Raw genomic sequence first — 23098 nt, 5'->3', positions numbered from 1 at the left:
GCCTTCTGCATTCATAAAGGCTCCTTGATGAACCCTGTGCAGCTGAGGACACGAGGTGCCCAGATAACAAAGAGGACAAAGCATATTTTTCATAGACTTTGGAGGCACAGTTTTATCTAGTACCTCTTACTTTTTTGCTGTAAATCATATTACTCTCATTGCAAAATTGTCCCAATCACTTTCTTCTTTTGTCTCTTTTCACAGAGCGATGAGGTTTTAACAGTCATCAAGGCAAAAGCACAGTGGCCTGCCTGGCAACCTCTAAATGTGTAAGTAAGTAGGGAATACTATGTCTCAATAGCCTTGTGTTGAGTGTTGGCTAATGGGCCGCTCTAAACTCATTGTCTCATATAATCATTCACTCTTGTAAAGAAATAATTTAAAAATATTTTGATAGACGAGTTTTTCATCTTTTTTTTGTTTGTTTGTTTTTCTAACAACTGCTCAACTGCTTCTCTCTTTCTTTCGTCTTTAGCATCTCTTCATTTTTTACATGCTTTGGTTAACTAACTGTTACAGCAGAAGGATTATCCCATGGAGTTTGTGCCTTCACTGAACAATGATGTTTATTCAATGCCTGCTCAAATATATGTTGTACTATTCTACATGTAGTATTTTTTAGCATCCTGTGTCACGCACTGTGTCAATACATCAAATCCTCAATCCACCAACAAAAAAACTCTTAAAGGACTAATTCTTTAAAACGCTTGCCTGAAACACTCTATGATAGCATCATGATCCTGATGGTAGTATAATCATGGTTGTTTTACCAAGTGAGATAGCAAGCTAGCTTCCCAGGATCCTAACTCTGGGCTCTCTGGCACTCAGCAGAAAACAGGACAAAACTCTTCTTTCAGGATACTCTTGAATTTACTGGTTGCCTTTTGAGGGGAGTGGAGGGGGGTGGTTCCTGCATAACTTATCTGTGCTTGGCCCAAAGTTCATACTAATTATCCAAGCCCAAATGAGTGAGACTTACAAGAAGTGACTAAAGATGAGAACCCAGTATAAGGTGTCATCCCATTAGCTGAGAGTCAAATTAAGTCCTTGGAGAAGCTGGGCAATCAGCCTACTGCAAGATTGTAGGGACCAGGTAGTGCTGTTTTGTCTGTAAAAAGCATAAGGGAAGCAGTTAGTGGAACACTGTGTCTGGTTTTGTCATCGGTATTTCTGAAAGTATGTGAAAATTTGGACATTAGTCAGAAAAAAGCTGCAGAAGAGTTCTGTTTTCAGAAAACATCCCCTACCGTAAGAGGCTTAGAAACTCTTAAGCAGCTTAGGACTTAAGCTGTTCAGTTTATCCCCTCCCCTGCCCCACAAAAAAAAAAAAAAAAAAGGTTAGGAGGTGAGCACAGCTTAAACAGTGAAAAGATTTCTGATAGCTGATCCTTCTTTAATCTAGAAAAAAAACACCCTATGAAATCCCTCGTAGCATGGAAGCTAAGGAAATTTGTGACATGGAAATTCTCGCTAAAGGTATGGGAAAAGGCTTTAACAGTGTGACTAACCTTCAGAGCAGCTTATCTGAACATGAGATGGATTTTCCATCACTTGAATATATTTTAACCCTGAGACAGAGTTGTAGGCTCTGCACAGGAATTGTGGGTTTGGCTTTTTTTGGCTGGTGTTATGCAAGCGGTCAGTCAAGGTGACAGTAATGGAATTCTTTATTTATGGTCTTATTCTCTCAAAATTTTCAGTATTTGGATTTGGTAGTGTTTGCTATGTAGTAGTTGTGGATAGCATTTTTTCCTTGCTGCCTTCTTTCTATTCACTCCAAATTAACACTTCAAAATGGACACTTTTGTCCACTTGTCTGTTCTACTACAGTGAGGTCTCTGAAACAAGGCATTTATTTTTTCATTCCAATTTCAGTTACTTTCTTAAAGCAACATTTATGTATGATGTTTCTATATCAAAGTGAACAATACTACTGGGAATTGACTGCTCTGGGTGCTTGGAAGGCTTTGGCATTGACAGGAGAGCGGGTTTGTACTTTGTTCACAGAAAGATGGAGAGAGGATCTCCTGCTCCAGAGTCTCAATCCATCATCTTTCAAATACACTCAATATATTACATGACAAAAATCAAAGCTAATTAAACTATGTTGCCCCTGGTCATAATAGCTAGTTTAATACAGCACTGAGAAACTTCACAAAAAAGTTGAGAGTGAACAACTTCAGATACTTTCTAGGCATATTCTTTCACAGACATGCCTGCAAACGCTTTTGCAACATCCTCCAGATGTTCTTCCAGTCAATTCTTACCTTTTATATATGGTAATTCTCACCCTTCAGTAACATCAAAAGGAATAAATCTTGGTATTTGTGCTTTCAAATGCTGTGCAAGGGTTCCCCTAACAAATGTTGGAGCGAGTCCAGAGGAGGGCCACGAAGACGATCAGAGGGCTGGAGCACCTCTCCTATGAAGACAGGCTGAGAGAGTTGGGGTTGTTCAGCCTGGAGAAGAGAAGGCTCCAGGGAGACCTTACGGCAGCCTTTCAGTACCTCAAGGGGGCTTACAAGAAAGCCAGAGAGGGACTTTTACAAGGGCATGTAGTGATAGGACAAGGGGTAATGGCTTTAAACTGAAAGAGGGTAGATTTAGATTAGATGTAAGGAAGAAATTCTTGACTGTGAGGGTGGTGAGGCACTGGAAGAGGTTGCCCAGAGAGGCTGTGGATGCCCCATCCCTGGCAGTGTTCAAGGCCAGGTTGGATGGGGCTTTGAGCAAGCTGGTCTAGTGGAAGGTGTCCCTGCCCATGGCAGGGGGGTTGGAACTAGATGGTCTTTAATTTCCCTTCCAACCCAACCCATTCTATGATTCTATGGTTTTGTGTTCCTTCACTTTACAGGTAGTGTTAGATTTTGGGCTGCTTAAATAATTTTTTATTATATTTTGCCATGATCTCCTTCTTTTGATTCCATTTAGAAATATGAGCTAAGTTTCAAAAGAAGACAAAATTTTCAACAGCCATTAACTTCTGGTGTTAATTTCCCATTTGCTGTTATGGATGGTCCTTCTTGGAATTTAGATTAGAATTGTGCAAGTACTGGATAATGACTCCTCAAGATAAACATTTGATCTATTATTATGCATAACATAGCAATCTTACTAATCAAGAATTGACTAAAAGTCATGAATAATCTTCTTTTGCATAATCATTAGTTATATATCTAACGTATAATACAGTGTGATAGTGGTGCCAAAGTGGCATTACAATGTGTCATAATAAGCACAGCCTAAAAACCTTCCTAAATGTGTTTTACAACAATTATAAAATGCATAATACTAGTGAGCCAATCTTTGGAGGCCTAAAGTGTCAAAAGTTGGCAAATTCAGCCTGTTCTCACTTCAAAGTTTACCTCCCAATTCCATATAGTGATTTTTATTGCTAACCCTATCCAAGTTACAGTACCAAGTTAGTTACAGCGATTACACTTAAAATCAGAGGGAGGAGGGGAACAATTACCTCCAAAACTTGTGAGAGGGCTGTAAGAGTATTAATCGATTTTCACGCTGTTGTGGAGAATCCAGGATGAGGCACCACGGACACCAGGCTGCTACCCAGGTCAATGTGGTATCTGAGAGTAACGACACACAGTTAACGGGGCTGGAGTGCAAGGGACATTCACATAGGTGGTGGCAGACGCTTTCACGGAGAGGAGACTTACAGGCTCGGTATTTGCTCATCGCAGGCACCAGCTCAGTCAGACTCACCCCTTTCAGGGGAAACCCGAGAGAAAAGAAACCAGATGGGAGCCTGCAGCGAGGCTCAGCACAGCCCCAGGCACCAGCCCCGCTGCCCACGCCGGCTAATCACCAGCCAGCCAGGATGGGCACTGTGCCTGCCCCCGTGGCTGCCGGGTGCTCTCCCATCTTTCCAAAACAGCGAGGGAGATTGCAGCATCTCCTCTCCTTACAAAGGCTGCAGCAAGGCAAGCTGCTAATTCTTGGCCACACCTTGAGCAGTCGGTGAGCCCTTGCGTTTCCACTCTGGTCACCCCTAATAACGTGTGGGAGGATGGTCTTGGCCGGGCACCTCTCATGGATTCATCATGGAGTTAAATGGCTTTTCTTCTACTCTGTCAATGCCGGTCAATGAGGCTGTGACTCCTGAGGCCAGTCGTACCTCATTAAGTAATGTTTCAAGCTCTGTATAGACTGAGGGCATGAAGTGTGTAAGTCTGTGTCTAAATCTGACGGTGATGCTGAAAGCCTTTGGTTCATGACACCAGAGATAAGACGGGAAATATAACTGGGAGCTTTTCTTCTGCTTAGGGAGAAGAAAATAGAGACTTCTCAGTGCAGACCCAGTGGGCACAAAGTGCCTCCCCAGGGAGAGTTCTTTGGTTTCAGCCATAAGTTCAGATACAATAAGTTAGAGTAGGTGCTGAGACAAGTTGCTAGCCCTAAGCAGGGAAGGATACAATGACACTAAGTAATTTTCTGAAATGCTTTCTGTTAATTACATTTAACACTAATATACTTTAACATACTGTCATCTCCCAGTACAATATAATGCTGTGGAAACTATATCCTGCCATACTTCACTGTCAGTTTTTTATCATAGAATCATGGAATAGAATCATAGAATCATTTAGGTTGGAAAAGACCTTCAAGATCATCCCTCTCCTCAGTTCCTATACGTGCCTGCTCTTTGTCACTGTCTGTCTTTTTTTTTTTTTTTTTCTTTCCTATCACTCATCTTCATTATCCTCCAATCAGTTTCTTATCCTTGGCACCAGCATGCAAAAAACTCTCCTGAGTTTTTGCGTGCAGGTGACGGTTTTGGGTGATCTTTGTGAACTAGTTTTATGGTTGCCTAACCGAGCGCGCAATATTGGTAGCATGAGAAGGAGTGCCAGACCAAGTAATAAAACATTTCACTGCTGCTTATGCTTGTATTACCAAGTTGCATGTCTGAAATTCTGACTTTAAAGTACTCGCAGGGAATGTTTTCTTCCTTGAGCGTAATGATATCAGTATACAGCATGCTGTCAAATTAAAGTAGTTTTTCTTACCTTACTTGTATAAACAAGAGCACAGCTCATTGCTCCCTTCCTCTCAGCCGAGTTTCAGGCAGAATCAAATTTTATTTTCATACTCAGCTGCAAATCATTGGCCTTTGGCAGTATGGAGGATAAAATACAGCAAATACAGATAGTACAACTGGTATCCAAATCTGCATATCTGGCACTTGTAAAATAATCAAGCCATGACAGAATAATTTGGGGATAAAGAAGGCAAGACTTTTAAAAATAGTATGCACCAAGTTCCACAGGAGCTAATACCTTTAAAAACCTTGCCTTGAATTCTCTTCCCTAAAATATATGGGGTGTGGGGGGTGTCTGTATTCATTATCCCTTTATTTCTAATCCAGACACCTTTATTGTGACATCCCACTTTTTCATTCAACAAGCACTTTAATCTAAATAAGAGCTTCCCGGGATAATCCACCAGAAGAAAATAAGCACAAATCCTGATCACTTAGTCCCACTCCGTAATGTGAGTTAGAGAGTCAGTTACCAGAAGAAAAACGGGACCCTTTTGGGAGGTGTGGGGGAGAGTCAGTTGTCAAGCACAGGAGAAGCTGTCAATTCCACATCTTGGCATGAGCCGGATTGTCTTTAATGTGCTGAAATCCAAGCCATGTAGTGTTGTCAGGGCACTGGCTGTTTTTACAGCTGCCTGTTTTTTCATGGTCACTATGTCCTCTGTGATTCCTCACCATCAGGGAAAGGCATTATCATACGTGTAACTTTCTTTTATATAACAGTATGTTTGGGGTGATGGTTGGGGAGTAGGAGAAAGCAAATTCTTCAGGTGGATCTCTGATTTTCCAAAATGGTAGGACCTCCAAGCCAAGATACCACATCAGAAAAAGGAATATCATTTCACCATATAGTTCTCAGCTCTCGGAAAAAAAAGAACGGAATTGAAAATGGATAGTTGGACAGGAGTCACACGTTAATAGACATCTCTCTGGTTAGTTTCTGACATTTCAAAAACATGTCCCGTATAAGTATATGGTTCTTCCTTAATATCGGCAAAGGGAGAAGTATTTGAATGGTAATTGTTTTGTCTAATCAATGTTTTGTAGTTCCTCTAAACCAGGAAGGCATTCAGCCCTATGCAACAGTGCAGAATATGGACTTCCATGTACGTATAGCTTAACACTGATAAATGCAAACATGGATCAGATGTAGGATGGAAATTATTCTCCAGTATGTCATGTATTACATTACTAAACACTCAGACCTTATAGATTATTAAATACTCGTACAGATAGTGTGTCTTTCCAGGTATTTTCATGTGTTCATTCTGGCTTTTCCTGATACATAAAAAGGCAATCTTAATTTGAAAAAAAAAAAAAAATTGAAAAAGTATTTTTAACTTTCTGTCCTAGAACCTTTCAGATTCTAAAAAACTGGCAAGACAACCTCACTTCCCTGCATAAATTAGCTGCTTATTTCCCATTCCTTTCCTGCCAAAGTTTCAGTCTGCAGCCCTAGTTAGGAGAAAGAATATGTTTGGATAGGGGTCTCCAGCAGTATGATTGTAATTATTACTAAGAACATCATGTGTTTTCTAATTATTAATTTTTTTCAGTTTTTTTAATTATCTTAGATTAGTAGGTCAACCTATAGGCAATATATTTCAATGCAAAAATTCAAGATATTTTATCTAGGAAAATAGCATAGTGAGAGTACCTGACATTCAAAGGTTAGTTATTTTCTGAAATATTCACCAGCATTACTTTTCATACTCCTCTCTCATTTGTTTTTTTCTTTTATGCAAAAACACCACTGCTTTCCAACCTTTTTACCTCCTCAGTCCATTCTCAGTTACAACCAGTGCACACTGAAGTGATAAACGTTTTTTTTATTATAATTCTGAACTATTTGAAGTTTGGAAAATTATCCTCTCCTTCCTTATGTCTCTCCTGTTTCCATTTCATCTCTCCATGTTGTTTGTGTGAGTAGTCATGGTCCTGTGGTTTTGCTGTGCCTCTTGACTGTGTGCAGAGCTTAGTCTTTTTCTTGTCCACTTAAGCAGCTCTTCCCCATTTATTTGGAGATTACCTGAAAACACTCCAGTAAGCACTCGAAAGTGAAGCTTAGCGGAAAAGGAGGCCTATTCTTTTATACTTCAGATGAATAGAACAATTTAGACCAAACAGTTTGTAAGTTAGTATGGTTACCTCATCATCCCCTACAAATTATCCCATCAATCCCTGTCCATTTCAAGTTTTACGTATCTTTAATATCTTTTCTCTGACTACAAAGATATTAGGGCTGTTTTTCCTGGCTTGCAAGGAGTATATCATAAAATGCAACAGGATGTTCCCAAGTATGGTTTTCAGCATCGAGACAGATAAAATGACTAAACTGGGCAACAAAGTAGACTGTTCCAGAAATCAAACGAAGAGGATTCTATAGAAAGGTGATGGGAAATGAAAAATGCTCTGATCCAAAATACGTTTGAGTTGATGGATCATACTAGCTGGAGAAAAAAATGCTGACATACTCTTTTGCATTTTCCTTCCTTTATTCTTGAGTGAAAGCTCTTTCAATCTTTGCTTTCTTCCAGAATTCTTTTGCCACAATTTGAGAAAAAAATGTTTGTTGAATGTTTTGATCCTGCAGTGAATTTGCTATGATCAATGAGTCTTCATTACAGTATTTGGGAATTGAAAGCCAAGCCACAGAGGATTAGAGAATTTCATCTGTTTGGGGTTTCAGTGTTTGTTTGTTTTTCATTTTACTTCTTTTTTACTTACATTTTTTACTTTTGGGGTTTTTTTACTTTCCTGTAATCTTCTGCTATTCTTGTGCCCACAAAACTTCTCTTCCTTAAAGTAGCCTCTATACTTGGATCATTGAATGATTACTTAGATGTTGTTAGATGGACAACCACTTAAGTCAGAAATGGAACTCTTCACTGTCTTCTGAAATGTAATAAAATAACTCCCTATCCTCATCTTATGCTTCATTGTGAAAGACTTCCATTTGTTGTGTCTGATATTCTACTCTTTACAACTCACACAGCCTTAATGTGGGGGTGTCTCACTGATAAATATCCTTGTGTAAAAGGTTATGTATACAGTTGTATACTTAAAAGAAGTATTGAGCAGTGAAAACAGCTTTAATAACAATTTGTAACTACATTAATGTTGCCAATATTATCTACTCAGTTCCATCCGATGGCAGAGAGCTGAAACATGAGCATTATCCATGTAAACATGATGTGTTGCTGAACCTCTCTGTTGACATTCTCACATGTTGCAACTTTTGTGAACTTCACAGAGAGAGGCTAATTTACAAAAGGACATTGAAAGGCATTTAGGCAACCATTTGCTGTAAACACCTAATTCTCAAACCTTCTGTTCCCGAAGTGTTTACATACTTAAATAGCTATTAGTAACATTACTAAATGCATAAAAATACAATCAAAGTTCAGTGTTCCCAAAGCTCACTACATTTTCACAAGGGTAAGAGGACCTCTATTAGGCAACAGATCACAACTAAACCATATTAACTTCCATAATTTAGTTGTTGCCCTGCCTGTTTTATCAGTAAGGGACTGATCTTCATGTAAAACTTTTGTGTCAGCCACACACCCATGTGGTCAGCAAAATAAAGGTGGAGAAGACTTTCCTGGTACTTGGAAGATCTAGGTTTAATTCTCTTTTCCTCCTGACGACATTTGAATGGTAACGCCTACGTCTGAATGTAAAATTCAAACCAGCAATCTACACAGTGAGAGCCCTTTACTGTCACATATCATGTTCTTCTAGCTCAAGCCTTGATATTTTGCATGGAATAATTAAATATTTATTGGCCAGAGAAAGAAAGCAATCACTAGGATTTTTCCCTCCAGAAAAGGGAGGAGAGACAGAAGAGTTCTCTGAAAGAGATTAATCTCTAAAATGTTTGGTAAAGACTGAGTTAACCAGCTTTGGAAGATGGGGAAGGGGTAAGTGTGGAATAAGTACACATCAGTTGCATGTTCTCATTAGTCAGAAATCACTCTGACACTACTTTGTGGCACCTATGCAATGACGATAGCTTTTTCAGTTCCCTGGCTGCCTTGGAAGAGAAACTGTTCCTGGCCAACAAAAATATTTTGTTCTATTTCCTGGTTTTTAGCCTTTTTTTTTTTTTTTTTTTAAACACCTTCACATTACCTACAATAGGATGCATGAATTAGGTGATTTTTGAAGATTAAACACTTGGATTTGTCATCTTTATCGACTCATATTTGCTGAATTCAACTTAAGAAACAATGTTTCTGTTCACCCCAAAATGCACTTTAAAAGTATATGATAATTTGCTTAGGTCTACTTGAAATTGATTTTCCATTACTTGCTTAATTTCTCTGTGCTGGAAATAGGACAAAATTACATACATTTGCATTACATTCATAATAAATGGAGTAGTGTTTTAGAATGAAGATTTCAAGTAGACATTTCCTTTTGTGTTGTCCTATAAAATAAATATGTTATTTCAGGAATCTAAGATTTTCTGAAAGTCTTTCAGAAGTAATCTTTTTTAGGATTTATGTAATTGATCTTTATACCTATCTGTCTGGAGAGTTTGAGAAATTAATTTACCTATTCGAATTATCTACTCTATTCTAAACTGCATATGTGGACATGTGCCACAACTAAAGCTGGCGTTTTTCCTTTAATAAGAAAGACCTATATTACAAAATATTGATAGGCTATATTCAAAATCAGTACCTTGTTGTGCTACCTACATTTGGAGTTATTTGTTTTGGAGAGCTTAATGCGGAGACTGTTGAAGGAAAAAGAAACAGATGTGCAGAGTAGCTTCATGGCCTCGACCAGTGATCTTACTACAGGAAAAAAAAAGATTTTTGTTTCTCCCTGTTTACTTGTTGCCTCTGATTTTGGTAAAACCAAGCTAGTGTCAACAACTTGCTTATTCCCTTATATCATGCTTTAATTTTGAGATGGTTCACTGCAGTTAATTATTATAAATATTAAGGTTAAAGTAATGAAGCAGTTTATGCCAGCTACATTTTTCAGGCATTTCAGATAGGGTTGGTATGTGCTGAAATTACGTGTGACAGCAGCACAGGTCTGAGCCAGCGAGAACAAAAAGAGCAGAGAAGGTGCAGCTGTGCAGCCTTCAGACAAGGCTAGCCCCCAACATGTGTTCAGTCCCTGGCACAAACTCACACCAACACCTTTGCTGCCAAATCTTGCATCAGCTGCTGCTTGAATGCACCAAAATAAAACCACCTCAACCGCCTACATGCTATAATTGCACCTTAAATGGCCTTCCTACAGAAATGCTTTTTTTTTTTTTTTTTTAAATTCTGTAGGGAATGCTACACTTTTTGGAGGGCCAGAAAGTACATGACTTGTTCAGAGCTGGTAGTGTTTGTTTAACTGTTTAGGAAATCCACATAAGGAAAATATGGTCCATTTAGTCATGTCATTATGAAATTATCTCACCTGTTTGCACAGCCGTTCTCCCAGGCTGCTCTGTGCCAGCAAGAGGATGTGCCGCATGTCTCATTAACTTGCTGCCATCACCTGGGTCAGCGTGGAGCCACCTATGCACCAAACCCGAACAGAAATCCTCGCTTTCTGTTTTCCTCTGGAGCCAGGCGTTTGCTGTGTCTAACTCAGAATCCCAATGGCAGTGCCAAATGCTGTTCTCTACTAAATCTATATTAATCAGCATTGAGAGGGGAAGATTCAAATCAATGCACCTTTCAGCTTTGATAACAGAGAGGCTTTAGATAAAAAATAATTAAATGCCCAAAGCCCCGGAGACCGGAGACCTGACAACATCTGTAAGTTAATTCTGTGAATTAGTCTTCCTAGAGCATCTTATTAAGGGTTGATAGAATTAGTCACAAGTACCACACCAAACTCCTCATAGCATACAAACTAAAGTTCATTGAAAAGTACCTACTAACTTTCTTTAATCAACTTCAGTAAAGAAGACAGGGTTTTGAATTTTGCCGTCATTCCAGTTCCTACCCAGCCCCTTAAAATATTTCATATGCAATGAAATTGTACCTGTAGTTCTTTTAAAATATTATGTAGTCACAAAAGTTTTGTTTTGTGTGATAGGTGAGTGTGTTTTGTGTCTAGGTGAGTAAATACTGAGATTAGTTGCCCATTTTCAGTTGATGTAACTCTTTTGCCATCCCATTAAGAATGCTGAAATGATTTCCTGTCCTGCCATGCAATGCACTGCCCATAAATAGCTGATATTGGTATCAGAATGTAATTTATAAAAATACACATTAGAAATGAGTAAATTATTCAATTGCTTAATTAATCAAGTCCTCAGACTACCCAGCTGAGAATTAAAAAAAAGATGTTTGAACACGCATACTTGTATTTGGGTTTAACGGGCATTCTGAATGGCAAAATACTGCCATTAACTGCAATTAACCAGCTGTAATGGGCATAGTTTAAATTTTATTTGTTGTTTTCTCCAAAGTGATAAGAAAACCTCATATCATAGTCCTTTAATCATCTATCCACTGTATATCATTAACATTTGATTATACAAATTGCTTATAAACACAGTTCCACCTAATGATTTGAAAAATAAATCATGCATGTATAATTTCACCTAGTGTGACTAAGAGTCAGCAGAGGGTTATATAGAAATAAGGAAGCTTATTATTTATTGCTACTCCTTGTATTCCTTATAATGCTCATTTTTCTTGCATACTTGTTAGACATTTTCTCCTAATTGGTTGAATGCTGCATTTATCTTCCACTTCCTCTGTACTTTTAAGAAAGTAAGGTTCAGATATTTTCTTGCTTTATAAGTTTATGTATCCTTCCATAGCTGCATTTAACCCATTGAACCCCTTATGACGTGCCTGTGGTTGCATTACCTTTAAGTTTCTTTTAACAGAGAGAAGTGAGTGTAGTTAACTCTCTTGTTATAAAAGAAAAGTGTACTATAAAGCCAAGCAGCTGTTAAATCTCTTAGTGAGAAAGGGTGAAGACATCTGAAGGACTGGGACATTACTTTAATGAAAAGAAAATAATGTAGGTCACATGGGCAACTATTTGTTATACTGTGGGTGTAACTCTGGTGACTTCAGAGCGTTTGTGAGAGTGGAACTTCGGTGGCTCTGCGTTTAGGGAGCTGGGGTGTGAAAGGCACACACAGAGGAGCTCACAGCCCTGTTCTAAAAAAAAACCCATGCTATTTTGGACACCAATAATGTTTTGATGTTACAATAGATTTTTGAAAGACATTTTCTTTCCTTTAATACAGTAGCAGAACTGTGAATAGTATGGCCCCTGCAGAATATATTACATATTGAATCATTATATAGAATGCATTATAAAATTAATAGCAGTACTAACACAGAAGCAGCAAAACAGTACTGTAAGGCTCCATGGAGACATGATCTTTACTCACAAAGTTCAATATTCCTTCAATTTTAGAGTATTTTCTTTAAAAACAATCAATTAATATCTATAGTACAGATAAATTCTTCTGTCAGCGTGCATGGTAATGCCATTAATGTTAGTTGATTTGCTCCAAAGCAAATAATTTCATTGCTATGTAACTGTTCATTTAGCATATGGGACAATTTCATACATTTGACTTTCCTCATGTAAGTAGTTATGTAAATATGATTTGTGAGAGTACAGCCTCTCTCCATACAGTAAAGTGGATAGCACAAAAAGTTCAAAAAGAAAAACTGATTAAAAACGAAGCTTAAATAACTAACATGCTAAGACAGTGTCAAATTGTTGCCTGAAGCAAACCTTAACGACCATTTTAGGGATTCTTGGGGGGGGGGGGGGGGAATAGCTTATGTTATGTTGTTAACTGCATTTAATACCTTACGATATCAACATATCTTTGACCACAGTAGTGTGAACATTACTTGGCTAACACATGGTTGGGAAGTCGGCCATAAAAACCAAACTAGTCATTGCCATTATAACAGCAACATCACTGTACCTGAAGTACACTGAATTCACAATAACATGATTTCAATCAATAACAGCTGCATCCAGGAAAATAAAACTTCCAGCAAAGAAATAATTAAGTTTATACAAGCCTGTCTCATTAATAACAAGTCATCATGAACAACTGAAAATAAAAGGATATAAAATTGTCAGTAGCTAAAGCATGAAGAATTGAACCAAGGAATAGGCTGATGAACTGTCAGAGTTACAAATTTATTCTCAGTGACTTGCCATTGTAATGAAGTGGGATGAGTGAAATGTGGTTATATTTGCCATCTCACTGGATCTATGTTATCCTAAAAGAAAATATATGAGTTTTTTTCTGAAGAATTATGATGTGCTTTTCTCCTGACAGATGAGTTGATTTAAATTTTGAGATGCTTGAAAGTATTTTTTAAATCCCTAAGTGGCTCTCAACAACTACAGATATACTTTTATAGGAATAAAAGTTGTAATGTTGTATTGTATGGCCCATATTTTGCCTTAAATAGGCGCTCTGGGAATATTTTAAGAAGATTTTGTGTGAGGTATGTCTTGTCTAAATTTAAAACCCTATTTTAATTCTATGGTGAAGGCATTACAATCTCTATAGACTATATATTTATAACCACAAACACTCTTCATAATGATAGCTACCTAAGCTATCTACATCTGTAAGAAATATGCTGCAGCAGGAGCAGATCTGTAGAGTGAAACAGTGCTGAGGAAGTGACAAATTTGGGGGATGGAAGATTGCTTTGGGTGGCCACTGCGCTGGTCGCATGGAGTGTGGCTGCCTGCCAGCAGTGGGACCGCAGGGAAAAAGCTCCAGGCTAGACTGATCAGAAAGAAATCAGGTCTGCACTCGGAGATTGCTCCGGGATATGAACCAAAGCACAATGGGAAATCCACCTCAGAAGTGCATCTCTGGTCTCAACTAAAACACCCGTATATACTTGTCCCTCTGTGCTCTTAGGGGATGCTGCACAGTGTCATCACATGTTACAATTATTTGCTGGCATAGAACAGTAGAACGTGATTTCAGGATTTGCCTGAACAGAGGGAAATAGCATGCTCAATCATTTTCTTGTCTGAGTGAATTTGATCAATGGATTCATTTTTTTAACAAGTGCAAAATGTGGGAAATGTTATGTATCGATTACAGTTCACCTTGTAGGATACTGATTACAATACCTTGTTTTCGATTGGTTTAATTTCACTGCATGCTAAGTATTCAGATTGAAATTTTCATGCAATGTTTTACTTGTGGTTAGAATGTTATAATAGCTGTTTAACTATGAAGGTCTTGTATTGCCACCTTTTGGAAAAATGACTTGATAATCAATGAGTTGAAAAACTCATCCACATCTGACCAAGTTTAATGAATGTACAGAGATCTCAGTATTCCTATGATCACTGTTAACATCTGGTAGCTCATTATTTCTTCAGAAACTGACCTTATTTCAGATGCCATGTAAAGCATAAACAGATGAACAAAAATTTTGCAAAAGCCATGGTGGAAGCCAGTGAAATGCAGTGAGAACAAAATCAGAATGCAGAGCTCAGACTGGTGGTGGGAACATTTTTGGATTGAAGCCTTTTGGAATGCAAAACAATTTCTAATAGTTAAGAGTGAGATATTTTGGTGCAACTGCAGGAAGAAGTGGAGGAAAGCAGCACATATGAATTGGCATTTGCACACTATATCATGGCCAACAGTATTACTCTTGCAAGAAGTAATCAGGACCTGAATTTATATCACACATAGACAGATGTAAATGTAAAATGCTCATTCTTTAGAGATTCCACAATACGTGATATTTTCCTTACATTAATTACAAGTAAAAAAATTATCTTTAAGTCCTAAAACTAAGAAATGGTCAAATTCTAATATATTTTCTTAGAAATTACCTTCTTTAAAGTAAAAGCTTTCATAGGAAATATAACAAAGGCAAAAAGAAGCCAGTTCTCGGAGAAAAAATACATTATCTGTATAAGAAATGCAAGCACATCCATTAAAGTAAGTATCTTGTTCAGATTTATGTACTCAATTTTTTGGATGAGATCTCTTGCTTTCTTGCAGAGTATTTGTTATGTGGTGATGATGAAAATGCTTTGTCTTTAAAAAACTCAGGTTTCATGGTCAACTGCTCACAAGGGAACAGGAGTGTAATTTTAATAATTAACATTTCTGGGTTTAGACTTTTAAAAAAAATCTAGTTAGTCATAAGCTGTGGTAGTTACGATAAATTCTTGTAGGACTTTCTAGGCATTCTACAGTATCTACTACTGTAAAGAGATATAGCCATAAAAAGAAATGAAAATACCATGTTCTGGTAGCTCTGTGCTTTTTTAAGTGTAATCTTTCTTTTACTAGCGTGGATGTACTATTTGAGCCTTACAGTTAAAAGTCATATTAACTTAAGTAGTTTGATGACATGCATCCCAGGAATAGAATATGATGATAGCCTGATGATTTCTGTTGCCTCCCCCCACCTCCAGATATAGTGTTCTATAAAGTATATATTTTTATACTTGCATGGAAACATTTTATTTCAATAGTGCCACTACAGCATGTGTGTCTTGACTTTTTATTTCTGTAAATCTCTGGAGGGGTTTTTTTCCCCACAAATCCTTACCTCTCTTGTTATCTCCTACTATCACACTGTGCTGTCTATCCTAAAATGGGGTAAAAGCCAGTATCTGTCAATCCAGATGTAAATGAAGTTTCTTTCCACAAAATGACAGTATAGTACTAGGAAATATTTTCAAAGTTTGGAGATTTTGTGTACCAAACCATTCTATGATTCTATGATTTTATATAGATAGCTGGGATTAATCCAGTGAAGTTTAATATTGTCAAAAATAGAAGAATTCTAACTCCTGATCTAAACAGGAAAAGTAATGCATAAAGGACAATCTGATATACAAAAAAATATATAGGGAAAAATGTCAGTTGTGACTTTTGATAACATGAAGACAAACACATAAATCTCTCTGGAGCTGCAAAACAATTCTGAGTGCTCCAGCTTTGCATTTGGCTAATGGTTAAACTATATTTTAGATCAGAAAACTTCCTGTGGTATATCCTTCCTTCCTGCAGTACATCATTCCTCCACACTGTGGATGTGCCATCTTAAGGACGACCATTTTCCCTAAACCATGAGGTCATCCCCACTTGTATGACTTGAAGTGCTTTGGAAGTTGCATAGAAGCATCAGTAAACTCCTGACAGCTGTATGCAGGAGTAATTTATGTTGAATGAGCAGTTTATGCATCAGCAGAGCTAATCAAAACACTTTTGTTAAAAGGCTTTTACTTCAAAATGAAAGCTTTCACATGAGAATTGGATCTAAATGGTAAATTTATGGTTTCACATTGAAAACAGAAAATCTTCCTAGTGTTTTTAGATTTTTTTAAATATAAACTCTAAATTTTATCCAAAAAGCAGAAATATTTGTTTCACCAAAACCAAAAGAACTACTTGAAGTAAAACTCAGACAAAACAGATTTTGAAAAGCCATATAAAACAACTGGCATTTTTATCATTTTTATAATTCATCTAAATTTGAGATTGGGTGTGATTGAGTTCAAAATGCATGTATATATTTGGATAATCAATATAAAATAAAAGCTTTAATCATTTGAATTTCCATTTTATTAATATTTTAGGAACTTAATAAGAATGACTAAACCCAACACCATCCACTGCCCTCACAACTTGGTTACTCTATTTTAATGGCTCTACAGAGCTCCATTTAAATGAGAAAAGAACATAGTCTCTTATTTTTCACAGAAAACAGCACTAAATAATGCTGGGTTGTATACTAGCAGCACAAGGCTGCAAATTTCTACCTTAGAAATGAAGTCACATGCTATTGTAAAGTACTGTGTTTACCTGCGAATTTGTATTTATAGTTATATACATTTATTAAGTGTCGACTAAAAAAACCTAATCACAAAACTACATTATGCTTAGAAAAAGAATTAATGTCTTAAGTGTTATGTGTATTATTGAGACTTACGGAAACTTCATTGTTTGACAGATGGTCTGACACCCACATTAAGAAATTCATAATTCAATCTCAAAAAAAAGTAAGGAAGAACATATGTGTTTGTTGGAAAAGAAAAAAAAAAGTGTCAATCATTTTTTTTGTCAGAGCAAGCACATATGGCAGTTCCATTTTCTATCGCTTCCCATTTACTTTCTATTTAAAATTCAAATGTCACTAGGCAAGGAAAAAAGTTGGGTATTAAAACATAGAAAAGCTTTAACTAAGAACAATCACTGCAAGAACTTTATACTAATTGTTCATGGAAATTAATGGCCATCCAATTAAATCAAACTTACTCATCCCATTCTATCCTTCCTTTTGTTTTCTTTACATGTTCCTCCCATTGGTAGTTACTGTTTTATGATTATTTCCCAACCATCTGCTGTCTTTCTTTGAGGCAAAATAATTTCCCTTTATAATTCTGTGAGTAATCATGTATGCATTATTTTCATGCAATTATATGTCTACTTACTAAACCTAACTCCTCTTTCTTGTGTAAATACTCACTAACTGGAATGATTTGCTATTTAAATTTCTATATGCAAAATTTCAAACTTTCAATTGTTATCTTTTTGCATTGTTATGAATGTAATGATAATTAAACATTTACTCTAATTCACATATCCAGACACCAAAAGGTATAGATAGGTTTGATGGATATAGATGCTGAATGAAATGGCATGTGTGTTTCATTAATAAAAGTGGTGAGATGTTGGACATCTTCATAGATTACACTGGGACCGGGGAAATGTAAAATGCAATGCCAAGCTTTTGACACCTGTGAAATAAATGGTTTTGAAATGCATGACAACACTGTTTTAAAATCTTTGAAAAGAATTTGAGGGAGTATCTACATTTTGTAGATATTCCAATAAATAGCCTCATAGTAATTTTTGTTAAAAGGAGATACTTGCTGCAATATAATTCTCAGAATAAATTAAATCATAGCAAACCAGGACAAACAGGGCACAGTCAGGGCTTTGTAGATTAGCTAGGTGTAAAGGAGGTGCAAAGCAACAGTGCTCTTACAACTTCCCATAGGATTTCCTTTGTAAGTATAGCTGTAATTACTCCGGGCAGACAATTTGTAGCCCCAAAGCTCCTAGGAAGTGAAGAAGACAAAAGTTTCCTGAATTCGTACAGTTAGTCCTTTGGCTTTGTAGTCAGCCTGGTCTGGATAAAACCCAGTAATGCCATATATTGCAAAAAGATTCCTGAAACATGGTTTGATTGTAAATGCACAGTAAGTGGTCTAAGAAGCGACATGAAGTTATTCTAAACAGGAGCAAATGTTGCCAGCACGACGTCAGATAACCACACCTACCTGGTTTGTGACAGCCTGCAAAGAACACACACACAAATCAGCAGTTTTCAGAAACTGCAATCCTAACTTGAGATAACTGAGAATTTTTTTCAGTGAGGAAAGCCTGTTCACATTTGTTAATCATATCATTAAGGTATACCCATTCTGAAGGTATTAAATCAAATAGCTGGTATATTAATGAATAATATATCATTATTATCTGAAGTAGCAATCCAGGTATGTTTAGATGACAATATGAAAACATCTGAAAGATGTGCTGCACAAAGTCCCTTGCTTTTGTAATGCTTTTTAAAAATACTCAGCTTAATGATATTTTAGAACAGCATTTGTTCTGAGTAGTGGTTTTAATGTCAGTGGTAATGATGTAATCCCTTAGCTATGTATGCAATTACATATCCATCTCTTCTTGCTGGTTATAGGCAACTTTCCCACTTTAAGAGCTTACATACAGCAAAGTAAGAGGTGGTTATGCAGGCCTTTTTTGTAGTCCAAAAGGTAAATGTATAAGAATTTTTTATTCTTTTGTTATGAAATAAATATGGCTTTCTTTATTCTTTTGTTATGAAATAAAATAGCCAAACTCTTACTGTCACCTCCTCTGATTTGGTGCTCAGAGACAAAACCAGCTTGGCATTAAAGTGCCGTTCAACTTTTTATATGGATGTCAGTCAAATTTCATTGACTCAGTGTTCATTTTGTTGTAGTTTTCTTTTCCCTGTTTTTGGGGGGGACATGCACATATTTAAATTATTCATTAGGTTAAACGCTTTCCTGTCCTGCATTTAAGCAGAACTTAAGAAGGATTCTCCCCCTCCTTCTGCACAACTCTGAAATTCTGGTTTTATGTTCAGGTGTTGATACCTGCGCATAAAACTTTGTTGTCCGTGTAATGGTCCTAATGCTTTTGCATCACTTCATAAATGGTTTTCTTAATAATATATGTCATCTAAATATACCATCTAATTTGTTCTGTTAGTTGCAGACTTCTAGGAGAGTAGTACTTTCCCTTCAACTTTCATTCTTAATTTTCTTAATTTCTTTTCTTTGAAGCTAGTCCACTTTTCAGGATGTTATGATTTTAAAGTTTATTCAATAAACCAGATGTTGCGTAGGTGCTGTTGGCAGGCAGGAGGTGCAGAGTTGGAAGTTCAAGGGTGTGAAATATGTTTCATGCTCATAATGTTATTTGTATCAATAGCAAATAGTTCTAAAGATTAATAAATCAGAGTATTCCTCCTGGAAAGTGTTTATGTGATGTAGTATAAGCCTCTAAAAAAGAATGATGTCACTTTTGCTGACTAGAGGTATAATAGGCAATTCATTTACTGTTTACCTAAAATACACAGTTTTCATGGTCTATGTAAACAGCTAAACTCCCGGCTTTAAAAAATAGTGTTTTCACATCATCAGCACCACCTAGAACTGACACTAAACCAGTAGCAATGTGGTCCACAGTGCTCTCAACTACCTACCACCTCTGACAGCCATCAGACTTAGACTGGCTTCTCTTGTGTTTGTTTACACTTTTTTCTTCCTGTGTGAAAAGGCTATTGCTTTATCCTTAGCACAAGCAAGATCAGATCCCAGTACACTCAGATGAATCCAGTATCCAGATTCTAATACTAGGCTTAGGGCAAGTATACCTTAATACAGCTCTGTGAAGAAACCTGGAGAGGTATAAGCTATTTCAAACTACCATACGCTCTATATAGTTATTAAATTCATGGAATCAATCGGCTTTTTTTCCCCAGCATAAAATATGTAAGACTACCTGAATTAGAATTTTATTTCAAACAGCTATCATAACAATTAGTATTTTACGCTCTCCTGTTCTCTTTAACATGCTCACTTAATCACATTATTTTTTATCCACAACTGAAGTCAGAACTTGGATAACCGTGAAGCACTGCACAAATTCAGTATTTCTGAAGATGTTTCAGGCTGCTGGCTTTTCCTCCACTGCTGCACAACAAGCATCTAATACATTGTTTTAATTTGTTTGAAAAAATTATTTGCATTTGTGCTGCTAAAACTAGAATCACTTCTAGTAGCCAACCTGGTGAGTTTAAGAGCTAGCAAGAGATTCTCTGCACTATGCTGCACTTTGCAGTGGAAGTGCTGATGCTCTTCATGTTCAAATCTGTCTTGATATAATAGGTTTTTGTGTTGCTGGAAAATTCCTTATGCATGGGTGAGGCAAATGGCTTTCTTATACAAATATAGTACACATAGCATCCAGCAGTAAAATTCACACTGATTCCAACGGTACAAGCTCAACCCTATAAATAGTCTTATTTGTTGAGCTAGTTAGTATCATAAAGACAAAGAGTATATGCTCAGGCTGCCTTTTTCTACTTCTTTTACTTGCATACTAATCAAATATTAAACCAAAAGTAACCTCAAAGTTTTATACTGCAAAATATTATTTTCACTGTGTCTATCCAGTAACTCCCCTCAACCACCTTCCTTACATGTGCTCTATTACGTTTTACGGGGATGTCAGCAGAAGACAACAGTATTGATTCAACACTCAAAAATACATCTTGCAGCAAGCCGAGTTTTCTGTTGCTTTGTCAAAGGCTTTCTTAAACCCCCCGCCCCCAGCAGTGATAGCAACTAGATTGTCACTTAGGGAAAAAAACTTGTAAAGCAAAATCATGTTTGTGCTCTTTTAGCCTAAAAAAAAAAACCCCAAACACACACAAACAAAAAGCCTCCCACTAACACACACAAAAAAAAAATGGGGAAAAAGAGCATTTTCTTATGCTGCTCAGTATATGGCATCCCTACAGCTGAAGATCCAAATTGTGCTAACAAAAAGAAAATAGAACAAAAATAAAGAAAAGGGAAAACATTAGGATGCAAGACACTATCTAGTACTTTGCTTCACTCTGTCCTATGTGACAGGAATTGTCAGCAGGCTGATCAGGCTTATGGCAGAAAAGTACTGTCTGCTTCAGCCAGCGAAAGCAGGATTCCCCAACTCTGTGGGGCTCTCAAGGGTGTCACCTGGAACTTAACTTACCTCATGTTTAGGATTTGCTTTACAACTCTTATTTGCCACTGGTTTTATGCATATACACGTGTAGGGGAAGGAAAAGAGACATATTTGTCTCTTTCTTACAGCAAATTCACCTCAGTTAGTTACAAACTTTAGGCTTTTCCTGTGGGCATTACCAAACATGTTCAACCTGTTGCAGAACACTTGCTTAAAATTTAAAAGCCTTAAAATGGCAATATATATACTTGCATTGAAAGCAGATATAAAGAAGATGATCTACATTCCTATTTTATCAGGTGTATTGACAACACAGAACTGAAAAGAGATGGGGTTTAGGGTGCACTTGAGTACATTTTTACACTGGTTTCCTTCAGGGAGATCCATAGACCAATCTTAGAACACTGAGCCAGATGTGATGTTGAGATAGGCATGGAAGGGTTTAGGTTCCTGCCAACTCCATAAATACATCATTCATGTGGATACAGGGAAGACTTGAAATTTGTCATTTTATTAAAAAAAAAAAACAACAAACAAAACCAAAACCCACCAAAGATCTCTATTGTATAAGCCCAATCAATACCTAGCCCTACACCTAGGTAGTACTTACTTATCAATCAATCAACTGTGCCTTAGATCAGCCCATTTAGCCTCCTTAATTACAGCAACTCTGAATGTTGGGCAACATTATACAACTCTGGTTCAAATTTATATTCATACTGCTTACACATGTCCACACAGAAATTAATTAATAGACTAAAGTAGCAAGTGCAACATGTATTTTATGATAATATATTTTTAAATACATCAGTCTTTCTTCTTAAACACTGCATATAAAAAAAAAAATTTTTAAATGCCCAACCTAGCATGGTGTGCTGCACTGCAAAGCGTGTGTGCATTGTGTACAAGAGTGGAGGCAGGGAGAGAAACCTGCCTCCATTTGTCGTTTATTAATCTTCACATTTCTGTGTTAAACAGTTATGGGATAAAATACAGTACAATGGCCATAAAATTAGCTATATCATCTGTCTTAAAGAAAGCGCAGAAGATATAGGTAATTTTTTGCAAAGTGCTCTGAAATTGGAAAATTATAGGAGGCTCAGGTTTACTGATGATACAATTTAGCACATGCAAAGAGTATCTCCTACTGAAGTGTTCCTTTACACAGTTTCAATATTGATATAGCTATAATTTAAATACACAATTAATTCTGATTTATATTAATAATGTGATTAATACTTACTTTTCTAACAGAGCATTCAAAGCCTTAATTGTACATGCCTATCACAAGAATAACAGGTGACAAAAGTTTTCCATTACTATGATGTGTCTAAATTAATCAAGTGATTTCCAATCCTCTGCCTTTAAATGTTATGATTATTGCCTGCCAATGTCATGCCCATTTAGAAGAAGGGTCAGAGGGAGGATCCAGGGAACTACAGGCCTGTCAGCCTGACCTCGGTACCAGGAAAGATTATGGAACGGTTCATCCTGAGTGCGCTCACATGGCATGTGCAGGACAACCAGGGATCAGGCCCAGTCAGCACGGGTTTACAAAAGGCAGGACCTGCTTGACCAACCTGATCTCCTTCTATGACCAGGTGACCCGCCTAGTGGATGAGGGAAAGGCTGTCGATGTTATTTTCCTAGACTTCAGCAAGGCCTTTGACACTGTCTCTCATGGCATACTCCTTGAGAAGCTGGCAGCTCATGGCTTAGACAAGTGTATGCTTCGCTGGGTAAAAAAAACT

General features: G+C 37.0%; 1 protein-coding gene and 1 long non-coding RNA gene across 2 annotated transcripts in view; one reads left to right on the top strand and one right to left on the bottom strand.

Moving 5' to 3' along the window:
• Positions 1–23098, top strand: part of SPON1 (spondin 1) — a 204025-nt gene that overhangs the window by 167100 nt on the left and 13827 nt on the right. Inside the window, exon 7 of the mRNA XM_052810469.1 lies at positions 205–269. Coding sequence (XP_052666429.1) covers positions 205–269 — 65 coding nt within the window. The remainder of the gene's footprint in view (positions 1–204; positions 270–23098) is intronic.
• Positions 5774–23098, bottom strand: part of LOC128152333 (uncharacterized) — a 141671-nt gene continuing 124346 nt past the window's right edge. The window contains exon 6 of the long non-coding RNA XR_008238615.1: positions 5774–5915. This is a non-coding gene — a long non-coding RNA (uncharacterized LOC128152333). The remainder of the gene's footprint in view (positions 5916–23098) is intronic.

Source organism: Harpia harpyja, chromosome 16 (assembly GCF_026419915.1).
Source record: "Harpia harpyja isolate bHarHar1 chromosome 16, bHarHar1 primary haplotype, whole genome shotgun sequence".
Lineage (NCBI taxonomy): Eukaryota > Metazoa > Chordata > Aves > Accipitriformes > Accipitridae > Harpia > Harpia harpyja.
The sequence above is the reverse complement of the archived record's forward strand: the minus strand, read 5'-3'. Positions and strand labels throughout refer to the sequence as shown.